General features: G+C 49.8%; 1 protein-coding gene across 1 annotated transcript in view; it reads left to right on the top strand.

The window, feature by feature from the left end:
* The window catches only part of LOC138661442 (sodium/hydrogen exchanger 2-like), a 50,234-nt gene extending 37,448 nt beyond the window's left edge, over positions 1–12,786 (top strand). The window contains exons 8-12 of the mRNA XM_069746125.1: positions 8,137–8,322; positions 8,459–8,561; positions 9,622–9,750; positions 10,437–10,497; positions 12,371–12,786. Of these exons, the coding sequence (XP_069602226.1) occupies positions 8,137–8,322; positions 8,459–8,561; positions 9,622–9,750; positions 10,437–10,497; positions 12,371–12,459 (568 nt within the window). The 3' untranslated portion in view covers positions 12,460–12,786. The remainder of the gene's footprint in view (positions 1–8,136; positions 8,323–8,458; positions 8,562–9,621; positions 9,751–10,436; positions 10,498–12,370) is intronic.
* Positions 12,787–13,416: the final 630 nt, after the last annotated feature.

Below are 13,416 nucleotides of genomic sequence, written 5' to 3'. Positions count from 1 at the left end.
ACAATGGCACCAAATCAGAGGAGGAAGGTAATTTAGACAAGGGTACCAAATGGACCATCTTAGAGAAGCGATCACAAACCGCCCAAATGACCGACATTTTTTGAGAGACGGGGAGATACGAAATAAAATCCATAGAGATATGTGTCCAAGGCCTCTTCAGGACCGGCAAGGGCAAAAGCAACCCACTGGCACGAGAACAGCAGGGCTTAGCCCGAGCACAAATCCCACAGGACTGCACAAAAGAACGCACATCCCGCGACAGAGACGGCCACCAAAAGGATCTAGCCACTAAATCTCTGGTACCAAAGATACCAGGATGACCAGCCAACACCGAACAATGAACCTCAGAGATAACCTTATTCGTCCACCTATCAGGGACAAACAGTTTCCCCGCTGGGCAACGATCAGGTTTATTAGCTTGAAATTTTTGCAGCACCCGCCGCAAATCAGGGGAGATGGCAGACACAATTACTCCCTCTTTGAGAATACCCTCCGACTCAGATAAACCCGGAGAGTCGGGCACAAAACTCCTAGACAGGGCATCCGCCTTCACATTTTTAGAGCCCGGAAGGTACGAAACCACAAAGTCAAAACGGGAGAAAAACAGCGACCAACGAGCCTGTCTAGGATTCAACCGCTTGGCAGACTCGAGATAAGTCAAGTTCTTGTGATCAGTCAAGACCACCACGCGATGCTTAGCTCCTTCAAGCCAATGACGCCACTCCTCGAATGCCCACTTCATGGCCAGCAACTCTCGATTGCCAACATCATAATTTCGCTCAGCAGGTGAAAACTTCCTGGAAAAGAAGGCGCATGGTTTCATCACCGAGCAATCAGAACTTCTCTGCGACAAAACAGCCCCTGCTCCAATTTCAGAAGCATCAACCTCGACCTGGAACGGAAGCGAAACATCTGGTTGACACAACACAGGGGCAGAAGAAAAACGACGCTTTAACTCTTGAAAAGCTTCCACAGCAGCAGAAGACCAATTGACCACATCAGCACCCTTCTTGGTCAAATCGGTCAACGGTTTAGCAATACTAGAAAAATTACAGATGAAGCGACGATAGAAATTAGCAAAGCCCAGGAACTTTTGCAGACTCTTCAGAGATGTCGGCTGAGTCCAATCATAAATGGCCTGGACCTTAACGGGGTCCATCTCGATAGTAGAAGGGGAAAAAATGAACACCAAAGAGACACTTTGATCCCTTCACAAACAAAGAATTAGCACGCAGGACCTGGAACACCATTCTGACCTGCTTCATATGAGACTCCCAATCATCCGAGAAGACCAAAATGTCATCCAAGTACACAATCAGGAATTTATCCAGGTACTCTCGGAAGATGTCATGCATAAAGCACTGAAATACTGATGGAGCATTGGCAAGTCCGAATGGCATAACCAGGTACTCAAAATGGCCCTCGGGCGTATTAAATGCAGTTTTCCATTCATCGCCCCGTTTAATACGCACAAGATTATATGCACCACGAAGATCTATCTTGGTGAACCAACTAGCCCCCTTAATCCAAGCAAACAAATCAGATAGCAGCGGCAAAGGGTACTGAAATTTGACCGTGATTTTATTTAGAAGGCGGTAATCAATACAAGGTCTCAGTGAACCATCCTTCTTGGCCACAAAAAAGAACCCTGCTCCCAATGGCGATGATGACGGGTGAATATGACCCTTCTCCAAGGATTCTTTTACGTAACTCCGCATAGCGGCGTGCTCAGGTACAGATAAATTAAACAGTCGACCTTTAGGAAACTTACTACCAGGAATCAAATCGATAGCACAATCACAATCCCTATGCGGAGGTAGGGCATCGGACTTGGGCTCATCGAATACATCCCGGTAATCAGACAAGAACTCTGGGACCTCAGAAGGGGTGGATGATGAAATAGACAGAAATGGAACATCACCATGTACCCCCTGACAACCCCAGCTGGACACAGACATTGATTTCCAATCTAATACTGGGTTATGGACTTGTAGCCATGGCAACCCCAACACGACCACATCATGCAAATTATGCAACACCAGAAAGCGAATATCCTCCTGGTGCGCAGGAGCCATGCACATGGTCAGCTGGGTCCAATACTGAGGCTTATTCTTGGCCAAAGGCGTAGCATCAATTCCTCTCAATGGAATAAGACACTGCAAGGGCTCCAAGACAAACCCACAGCGCCTAGCAAACTCCAAGTCCATCAAATTCAGGGCAGCGCCCGAATCCACAAATGCCATGACAGAATAAGAAGACAAAGAGCAGATCAAAGTAACGGACAAAAGAAATTTCGACTGTACCGTACCAATGGTGGCAGACCTAGCGAACCGCTTAGTGCGCTTAGGACAATCGGAGATAGCATGAGTGGAATCACCACAGTAGAAACACAGCCCATTCCGACGTCTGTGTTCTTGCCTTTCAACTCTGGTCAAAGTCCTATCGCACTGCATAGGCTCAGGTTTATGCTCAGATAATACCGCCAAATGGTGCACAGATTTACGCTCACGCAAGCGTCGACCGATCTGAATGGCCAAAGACATAGACTCATTCAGGCCAGCCGGCATAGGAAATCCCACCATGACGTCCTTAAGGGCTTCAGAGAGACCCTTTCTGAACATAGCTGCCAGCGCACATTCATTCCATTGAGTGAGCACGGACCACTTTCTAAACTTCTGACAATAAATCTCAATCTCATCCTGACCCTGACACAGAGCCAGCAATTTTTTCTCTGCCTGATCCACTGAATTAGGCTCATCGTACAGTAATCCGAGCGCCAGAAAAAACGCATCAATATTACATAATGCAGGATCTCCTGGCGCAAGGGAAAATGCCCAGTCTTGAGGGTCGCCACGTAATAAAGAAATAATGATCTTAACTTGTTGAACTGGGTCACCAGAGGAGCGAGGTTTCAAAGCCAGAAACAGTTTGCAATTATTTTTGAAACTCAGAAATTTAGCTCGATCTCCAGAAAACAAATCAGGAATAGGAATTCTTGGTTCTAACATAGAATTCTGAGCCACAAAGTCTTGAATTTTTTGTACTCTTGCAGTGAGATGATCCACACATGAAGACAGACCTTTGATGTCCATCACTACACCTGTGTCCTGAACTACCCAAATGTCTAGGGGAAAAAAAGGCAAAACACAGTGCAAAGAAAAAAAAATGGTCTCAGAACTTCTTTTTTCCCTCTATTGAGATGTATTAGTACTTTTGGCCTCCAGTGCTGTTATGATTAGGTAATTCAGAACCACAATGGACGTGGTGGTTAAGAGCACACCAGTGACCTGATAGTTACAAGTAAAACAGGACAAGCTCTGAGACGTGGGAACTCTGCTGACCGCAATCCCCAATCCCATCACACCACACCAGAGGCAGCCGTGGATTGCGCCTAACGCTCCCTATGCAACTCGGCACAGCCCGAGAAACCAGCTAGCCCCGAAGACAGAAAAAATAAGCCTACCTTGCCTCAGAGAAATTCCCCAAAGGAAAAGGCAGCCCCCCACATATAATGACTGTGAGTAAGATGAAAATACAAACACAGAGATGAAATAGATTTAGCAAAGTGAGGCCCGACTTACTGAATAGACCGAGGATAGGAAAGAGAGCTTTGCGGTCAACACAAAAACCTACAAACAACCACGCAGAGGGGCAAAAAGACCCTCCGCACCGACTAACGGTACGGAGGTGCTCCCTCTGCGTCTCAGAGCTTCCAGCAAGCAAGAAAAACCAAAATAGCAAGCTGGACAGAAAATATAGCAACAAAAGTAACACAAGCAGAACTTAGCTTATGCTGGGCAGACAGGCCACAGGAACGATCCAGGAGAAAGCAAGACCAATACTGGAACATTGACTGGAGGCCAGGATCAAAGCACTAGGTGGAGTTAAATAGAGCAGCACCTAACGACTTAACCTCTTCACCTGAGGAAGGAAACTCAGAAGCCGCAGTACCACTCACATCCACCAACGGAAGCCCATAGACAGAATCAGCCGAAGTATCACTTGTGACCACAGGAGGGAGCTTGACCACAGAATTCACAACAGACCTCCCAACACACAGGCTCTCCGGGACCTTCCAATGGAACCACAGAGGACCATGTGACCCACACCCTGGTCACATTATATACCCATAACCACTCCCCTGGATGGGAGTGTGGATGTGTGGCTAGTTTGTCACGCCCATCTCACACAACTAGCCTAGTAAGTCTCCCTTACAACTACACCATACATATACACACTCTTGAGGGACTACAGGTCCCAGAACAACAACATTGCATCAGACTTACCACGCAGACTCCCTCTGCGACACATATCGGCCATTCACAACACAGCCAGTCACTGTTTCACCACGATTATCACAACAAATATGCCTCCATGCACATCCCAAGGAGCACTCACAGCGCCCCCTAGCTACCACAGGCGTCACTGCACCACAATACGGAGACACAAAGTAACAGCACAATATACGGAGACACAAAGTAAAGGCACAATATACGGTGACACAAAGTAACAGCACAATATACAGGGACACAAAGTAACACGGCACAATATACGGAGACACAAAGTAACAGCACAATATACGGAGACACGAAGTAACACGGCACAATATACGGAGACACAAAGTAACGGCACAGTATACGGAGACACAAAGTAACAGCACAATATACGGAGACACAAAGTAACGGCACAATATACGGAGATACAAAGTAACGGCACAATATACGGAGATACAAAGTAACGGCACAATATACGGAGACACAAAGTAACACGGCACAATATACGGAGACACAAAGTAACACGGCACAATATACGGAGACACAAAGTAACTGCACAATATACGGAGACACAAAGTAACACGGCACAATATACGGAGACACAAAGTAATACGGCACAATATACGGAGACACAAAGTAACTGCACAATATACGGAGACACAAAGTAACACGGCACAATATACGGAGACACAAAGTAACACGGCACAATATACGGAGACACAAAGTAATACGGCACAATATACGGAGACACAAAGTAACTGCACAATATACGGAGACACAAAGTAACTGCACAATATACGGAGACACAAAGTAACGGCACAATATAGGGAGACACAAAGTAACGGCACAATATACGGAGACACAAAGTAACACGGCACAATATACGGCGACACAAAGTAACGGCACAATATACGGCGACACAAAGTAACGGCACAATATACGGAGACACAAAGTAACGGTACAATATACGGAGACACAAAGTAACGGCACAATATACTACTAACCAATATACAGTAATTGTAATGTAACAACATGATATTGGATGACTCTACAGTAATCAGCTCTGTACAGTTTAGAGCACAATATGAAGTACACAGTAAATGGAGACGTATTATTACAGCATAGTGTGATGGTGCCGATGTGCCCGGACTGTTATGAGTGGATAATTCTTTTTTTCAATATGAGACTTTTTACGTGCCCCTTATTGTTCATCCTTTTTGTGTCTTGTCATGGTGCTGCCTTATGTCTATACTTATTAATGATGAAGAGATGGAAACATGATCACAGCCTCTGGATTCATCCAGTCTGAAATCTGAGCCTCGTGCTGAAATCTTGACACCTCCGGCATCGGCTGCCATCACTGAGGTTAGTAATGGTTATCTGAGGAAGGTTCTGCTGTTAGTCGTATAAATCATCAGGATCCGCTGCCAGCAGCTCCTGTGTAATCCCCGACCATTGATGTCCCCAGTGTGCTCAATGGAGGCAAGTCTGGAGATGCTGCGGCCACGGGAGACAAGTCCAGAGATGCTGCCACCATGGAGACGAGTCTGGAGACGCTGAGGCCACTGGAATAGATTGAGGCCACACAGAACATTCACAGAAGCTCCAGAAAAATGTTGCCTGGGGTTGTCATGTGGAAAAACGGCTTCTGTGACACTGAACAAATGGCCGCACATTTAAGTACACCAACAAATCATTGTAAAATAGAGCTGTTAGTGGACCTGAAATGAAGACTGGAGGGTCCGGCTACTGGACATTATGACCCCCGCACATCATAATCCCGGGAATAGGACCGGTGTGATGTTCCCTTATAAAGGTGCAACACAAAACTTTACACCACCGCTCTCACAGATGATCACGGTGTAGAGCAAGACAGAAATGGAGGCTGGAGTGGAGGTCTGTCCTCTTCAATGAGGAGTCACGCTTTTCTGTTGGATGCACTGATAGCCGGATTTTGGTTTAGAGTCCACATGGGTGACACTATGAAGACGCCTTCACGAAGGAATGTAACACCGGTCCTGCTCCTGGGATTATGTGTGGGGGCATAATGTCCAGTACCCGGACCCCTCCAGTCTCCGCTCCAGGGGCACTAAAAGCTCAGCATTACATTCAGTGGTGGTAGAACCAGTGGTGCGGCCCCTTCTCCAGTGCGGTGATCACACAGCAGCGGATCCTGATGATTTGTACAATCAGCCGCAGAACCTTCCTCAAATGACCATTAATGACCTCAGTGACAGCAGCCGAGGCCGGGGGTGCCGGGATTTCTGCACGAGGCCGGAGGTGCCGGGATTTCTACACGAGGCCGGAGGTGCCGGGATTTCTACACGAGGCCGGGGGTGCCGGGATTTCTGCACGAGGCCAGAGGTACCCGGGATTTCTCCACGGGGCCGGAGGTGCCGGGATTTCTACACGAGGCCGGGGGTGCCGGGATTTCTGCACGAGGCCAGAGGTACCCGGGATTTCTCCACGGGGCCGGAGGTGCCGGGATTTCTACACGAGGCCGGGGGTGCCGGGATTTCTGCACGAGGCCAGAGGTACCCGGGATTTCTGCACTGGGCCGGAGGTGCCGGGATTTCTCCACGGGGCCGGAGGTGTCGGGATTTCTGCACGATGCCGGAGGTGCCGGGATTTCTGCACGAGGCCAGAGGTACCCGGGATTTCTGCACTGGGCCGGAGGTGCCGGGATTTCTCCACGGGGCCGGAGGTGTCGGGATTTCTGCACGATGCCGGAGGTGCCGGGATTTCTGCACGAGGCCGGAGGTGCCGGGATTTCTGCACAAGGCCGGAGGTGCCGGGATTTCTGCACGAGGCCGGAGGTGCCGGGATTTCTACACGATGCCGGAGGTGCCGGGATTTCTGCACGAGGCCGGAGGTGTCGGGATTTCTGCACGAGGCCAGAGGTACCCGGGATTTCTGCACGAGGCCGGAGGTGCCGGGATTTCTGCACTGGGCCAGAGGTACCCGGGATTTCTGCACTGGGCCGGAGGTGCCGGGATTTCTCCACGAGGCCGGAGGTGTCGGGATTTCTGCACGAGGCCGGAGGTGCCGGGATTTCTACACGATGCCGGAGGTGCCGGGATTTCTGCACGAGGCCGGAGGTGTCGGGATTTCTGCACGAGGCCGGAGGTGCCGGGATTTCTGCACGAGGCCGGAGGTGTCGGGATTTCTGCACGAGGCCGGAGGTGCCGGGATTTCTGCACGAGGCCGGAGGTGTCGGGATTTCTGCACGATGCCGGAGGTGCCGGGATTTCTACACGAGGCCGGAGGTGCCGGGATTTCTACACGATGCTCAGCCTCCAGACTGGATGAATCCAGAGGTTGTGACTATGTTGTTTCCATCTTCTGCAGATCAGTGATGTCTCCGTCCTGTGACTTCCACAACTTTTCCTTCTGGGTGTTCTGATCTCAATGTTGAGTGGAGATTGTTCATAGATAGGAATAAATATTGATCGGATATTACAGATAATGTGTAGATTGTATATCATCTATGGATCCTATACAGATTGTACAGATATAGTCTATGGATTGTATACAGATTGTACAGATATAGTCTATGGATTGTATACAGATTGTACAGATATCGTCTATGGATCCTATACAGATTGTACAGATATCGTGTATGGATTGTATACAGATTGTACAGATATCGTCTATGGATCCTATACAGATTGTACAGATATCGTCTATGGATCCTATACAGATTGTACAGATATCGTGTATGGATTGTATACAGATTGTACAGATATCGTCTATGGATCCTATACAGATTGTACAGATATAGTCTATGGATCCTATACAGATTGTACAGATATCGTCTATGGATCCTATACAGATTGTACAGATCTCATCCTTCATTTCACAGGTTTGAGCAATTTGATAATCGGTGTCTGAGGAGAATTTTGCTACGAGATCATCAGCCAAAGTCCAGCATCGTCCTCCTGTATGAGAAGCTGGAGAAGAAGCACGCCATCGAGCTCGCCGAGGCCGGGCAGTTGTCATACATGTCGTCATACATGTCGTCATACATGTCGCCCGCTGCGTCTTCATGGTGAGCGGTGACCGCCCCGCGCTCGCTATCCACAGATGTTAAAGTGGACTGACAAGTTATTAGTACAACTCTATATTTCCTCATTACATGGAATGTACCGGCCCTTTAATACATTTATATTTTCCATCCCTTTTAGTGAAAGCTATAAACAATCACCGACCAGAGTGAGATTTACCGAGAAAGAGAAGGACGACATCCAGAAAATACTGGGCACCAGTCTGTACCAGATAAGGAACAGGGTGAGCGCAAAATGTCTTCTCCTCCAGTCACCTCCAGAGCTGCAATCACTATTCTACTGTTACATGATGTCTTATCCTCCAGTCACCTCCAGAGCTGCAATCACTATTCTACTATTACATCATGTCTTATCCTCCAGTCACCTCCAGAGCTGCAGTCACTATTCTACTGTTACATCATGTCTTCTCCTCCAGTCACCTCCAGAGCTGCAATCACTATTCTACTGTTACATCATGTCTTATCCTCCAGTCACCTCCAGAGCTGCAGTCACTATTCTACTGTTACATCATGTCTTATCCTCCAGTCACTTTCAGAGCTGCAGTCACTATTCTGCTGTTACATCGTGTCTTATCCTCCAGTCACCTCCAGAGCTGCAATCACTATTCTACTATTACATCATGTCTTATCCTCCAGTCACCTCGAGAGCTGCAGTCACTATTCTACTGTTACATCATGTCTTATCCTCCAGTCACCTCCAGAGCTGCAATCACTATTCTACTGTTACATCATGTCTTATCCTCCAGTCACTTTCAGAGCTGCAGTCACTATTCTGCTGTTACATCATGTCTTATCCTCCAGTCACCTCCAGAGCTGCAATCACTATTCTACTGTTACATCATGTCTTATCCTCCAGTCACCTCCAGAGCTGCAATCACTATTCTACTATTACATCATGTCTTATCCTCCAGTCACCTCCAGAGCTGCAGTCACTATTCTACTGTTACATCATGTCTTATCCTCCAGTCACTTTCAGAGCTGCAGTCACTATTCTGCTGTTACATCATGTCTTATCCTCCAGTCACCTCCAGAGCTGCAGTCACTATTGTGCTGTTACATCATGTCTTATCCTCCAGTCACCTCCAGAGCTGCAGTCAGTGGTTTTAACCTCTCAGGCTGTAGGTCTTCACATCTCACTGCTGCCATCTGCAGACCACCCATAGTACTAATCCTCTAGGGTTTGAGGGGTCCCCAGTGACAGCCACCTCTATTATTGTGAATGCAGCTCTGGCAATTTTCAGTGATAATTATGAAACTAATGAAGACATTTTCTCATCACTACAGACCACGGCCTACAGCAGACACACGCTGACTGGGGGTCCCGGAGCCGAGCAAGCCAAGGAAATCCTGATCCGCCGGAAGCAGAGCCTGTCTATCAATGCCACTGCGTATGAGCGGCCACGTAGGAAGCAGGTGACACGACACACGGCACTGCCAGGGGCTACTGGGCTGATAGTCTGCTACAATGTATCAGTGCAGCCAACAGCAAGTCTGTTATATGTATCCAGTCTGGATACAATTGTCACAAACCCTCAGATGCGAGAAGGATGACTTGACTGTGAACAAGAATGTTTACATTTACTAAACGAGAGCAAAGATCTGAAGAGATTATAAAAAGCAAAATCAACGAAGAAATTGCAGAGTTTTTCTCATTATGCACTGATTAAGTAAATTTACATTAAATAGGAAAACCCCTTTAATTAGGTAATAATTTAGTGATACTGAACCTTCTAGCTGCAGTTTGTACTTTAACCACTAGATGGCGACAGAGCAGCACAGATTTGCAGTGTCTGCTATAGCCTGATGAGGCAGCAGTAATGTCCTGAGGGGGCGCTGACAGCTGATGTCAGGAACCCCAAAGTAACCCCCCTCCAATATTTGGGAGGAATCCTGCATCACATAGCCTGACTCCCCTGGATGACAAGATGTGGCTGTCACACCTTAGTCCTCGGTAGATGGATCGGAGATGAGGGTCTCAGCAGCTGGTCATTGAAATAATCCTATTATGGGGAAAGAGGGGAAGTTATTACAGCCATGTGTATATTATATACTGATTATCCTGTAACACAAGCTGCTGTTATTTTTTCTTTGTCCCTCAGAGTGCCTCACTGATACAAAGAGGAGGGGAGACGAAGCCGAAATTATTCCGATCACTAACTGGTGAGTGAGAAAGTAAAGACATGGACGAGTCGGGTCGGGATAGTAAAGTACAGGTCAGGGGATTAGAGATGGGGTTACGTTAGGAGGGTTGGTAAATCAACTCGGTGGCGGTTTTCTTAGTAGTTGGGGTCAATTCAGTAGAATCAGGGTTACGGTATTAGAGCTAGGGCTTAGTTATCATGGTTAGGTTTGTACAAATATGATTAGGTCAATGGGGTTCGGCTAATAGGGTTCGGGTTAGTGGGGTTCGGCTGGCGGTGTTTGGGGCAGTGGGGTGCGGCTGGCGGTGTTTGGGTTAGTGGGGTTCGGCTGGCGGTGTTTGGGGTAGTGGGGTACGGCTGGCGGTGTTTGGGTTAGTGGGGTTCGGCTGGCGGTGTTTGGGGTAGTGGGGTTCGGCTGGCGGTGTTTGGGGTAGTGGGGTACGGCTGGCGGTGTTTGGGTTAGTGGGGTTCGGCTGGCGGTGTTTGGGGTAGTGGGGTTCGGCTGGCGGTGTTTGGGTTAGTGGGGTTCGGCTGGCGGTGTTTGGGGTAGTGGGATACGGCTGGCGGTGTTTGGGGTAGTGGGGTTCGGCTGGCGGTGTTTGGGGTAGTGGGGTATGGCTGGCGGTGTTTGGGGTAGTGGGGTTCGGCTGGCGGTGTTTGGGGTAGTGGGGTTCGGCTGGCGGTGTTTGGGGTAGTGGGGTATGGCTGGCGGTGTTTGGGGTAGTGGGATACGGCTGGCGGTGTTTGGGGTAGTGGGGTTCGGCTGGCGGTGTTTGGGGTAGTGGGGTATGGCTGGCGGTGTTTGGGGTAGTGGGGTTCGGCTGGCGGTGTTTGGGGTAGTGGGGTATGGCTGGCGGTGTTTGGGGTAGTGGGATACGGCTGGCGGTGTTTGGGGTAGTGGGGTTCGGCTGGCGGTGTTTGGGGTAGTGGGGTATGGCTGGCGGTGTTTGGGGTAGTGGGGTTCGGCTGGCGGTGCTTGGGGTAGTGGGGTTCGGCTGGCGGTGTTTGGGGTAGTGGGGTTCGGCTGGCGGTGTTTGGGGTAGTGGGGTGCGGCTGGCGGTGCTTGGGGTAGTGGGGTTCGGCTGGCGGTGTTTGGGGTAGTGGGGTTCGGCTGGCGGTGTTTGGGTTAGTGGGGTTCGGCTGGCGGTGTTTGGGTTAGTGGGGTTCGGCTGGCGGTGCTTGGGGCAGTGGGGTTCGACTGGCGGTGTTTGGGGTAGTGGGGTTCAGCTGGCGGTGCTCGGGGTTGTGGGGTTTGGCTGGCGGTGCTCGGGGTTGTGGGGTTTGGCTGGCGGTGCTCGGGGTTGTGGGGTTCGGCTGGCGGTGCTCGAGGTAGTGGGGTTCGGCTGGCGGTGCTCGGGGTTGTGGGGTTCGGCTGGCGGTGCTCGGGGTTGTGGGGTTCGGCTGGCGGTGCTCGAGGTAGTGGGGTTCGGCTGGCGGTGCTCGGGGCAGTGGGGTTCGGCTGGCCGTGTTTGGGGCAGTGGGGTTCGGCTGGCCGTGTTTGGGGCAGTGGCGTTCGGCTGATGGTGCTTGGGGCAGTGGGGTGCGGCTGGCGGTGCTTGGGGCAGTGGGGTTCGACTGGCGGTGTTTGGGGCAGTGGGGTTCGGCTGGCGGTGCTCGAGGTAGTGGGGTTCGGCTGGCGGTGCTCGGGGTTGTGGGGTTCGGCTGGCGGTGCTCGGGGTTGTGGGGTTCGGCTGGCGGTGCTCGGGGTTGTGGGGTTCGGCTGGCGGTGCTCGGGGTTGTGGGGTTCGGCTTGTGGGGTCAGTGGTAGTAAATCCACTTGGGGCGATTCTGAGTGGGGGGCAGCTTTTAGGGTGCACATCGCCCTCATCCGTCACGCGCATTGGTTGCGGGGGTCTTTCGTGCTGTGATTTGTGTTTCCCTTTTGGTGACAGTTGGGGACACCTCAGAACGATACAAGAAGAATCTGCCCGACGGCGAGGACGACACAGAAGAACTAGATGAAATCTCCGCCATCTCCTGAGACTTATCCGCCATTCGCGTCCTGATCCCACAATGCAGAAGCCGACGCCATAGACCGCGGCAGATCCGCCCAGCTGAGGGTTTATTACTTTGTACTCCGTCTAGACAATGATTGTCTATGACTTGTACACAGCAACGCACCCCCATCCTCCCTGCACTGACACATTGTAACAACCCCTTCAGCTGTGAGAAGCCACAGAATCAGGACACAGGGTCACGTTTTTTATATTTTTGGCCACGTGACTCTGAATGTATTTTAGGGGGTCAGAGGAGGAGGATGATGGGCGTTATCCTGTAACTATTCTGCATAAAAATCTCGCCTTTCAGCAAAATCTTCACTTATCGATTATGATGGGATCGAGCTGGAAACGCGATTCTGTCATTTCCACAGAAAGCGTCAATCCTGAAGAAAGTATGATGGGTGTGTAAAGCATGGCGGAGCGCTGGAATGTCAGCTCTGAGGTCTAGTGGCGGGTGAGCACGTTATATTCCCACCTTGAGATCGTGCACTGGTTACGGGGAAGTCAGGAGACTCAGTAACTTACACCCGGAGCCCCACTTTTATTGAGCCCCGTGGCAGATGCCTGTTTTCCGCACATTCTTATTTACTCTTGAACAGAAGCACACACCTCTGTGGGGGTCACATATTTTAGAGCCAAGGTGAAAAAATGACAAATAATAATAACTGCTTCAAATTGTGAGTAATGAGTAACGTGGTAACAATGGGGCTGTACCACTCCCATGATGCTTTGCTGCTGATCAGCTTCAGTAATAATTAGCCACTAGGTGGCGCTGTTCTGTTGGATTATTTTGCATTTAATGGAGGAGAATCGCTGTCATTTCAGATATTCTATGACAATCCTTCAATCCGACATCTGATAATCCAGAACACACGCCAATCCGGCAGCTGTCCGGTCCCACTAATGGCGGATTATCTGGATTTACCGCTGACACGAAT

This window comes from Ranitomeya imitator, chromosome 2, assembly GCF_032444005.1.
Source record: "Ranitomeya imitator isolate aRanImi1 chromosome 2, aRanImi1.pri, whole genome shotgun sequence".
Taxonomy (NCBI): Eukaryota; Metazoa; Chordata; class Amphibia; order Anura; family Dendrobatidae; genus Ranitomeya; species Ranitomeya imitator.
This window is presented reverse-complemented; position numbering and strand designations above follow the sequence as displayed.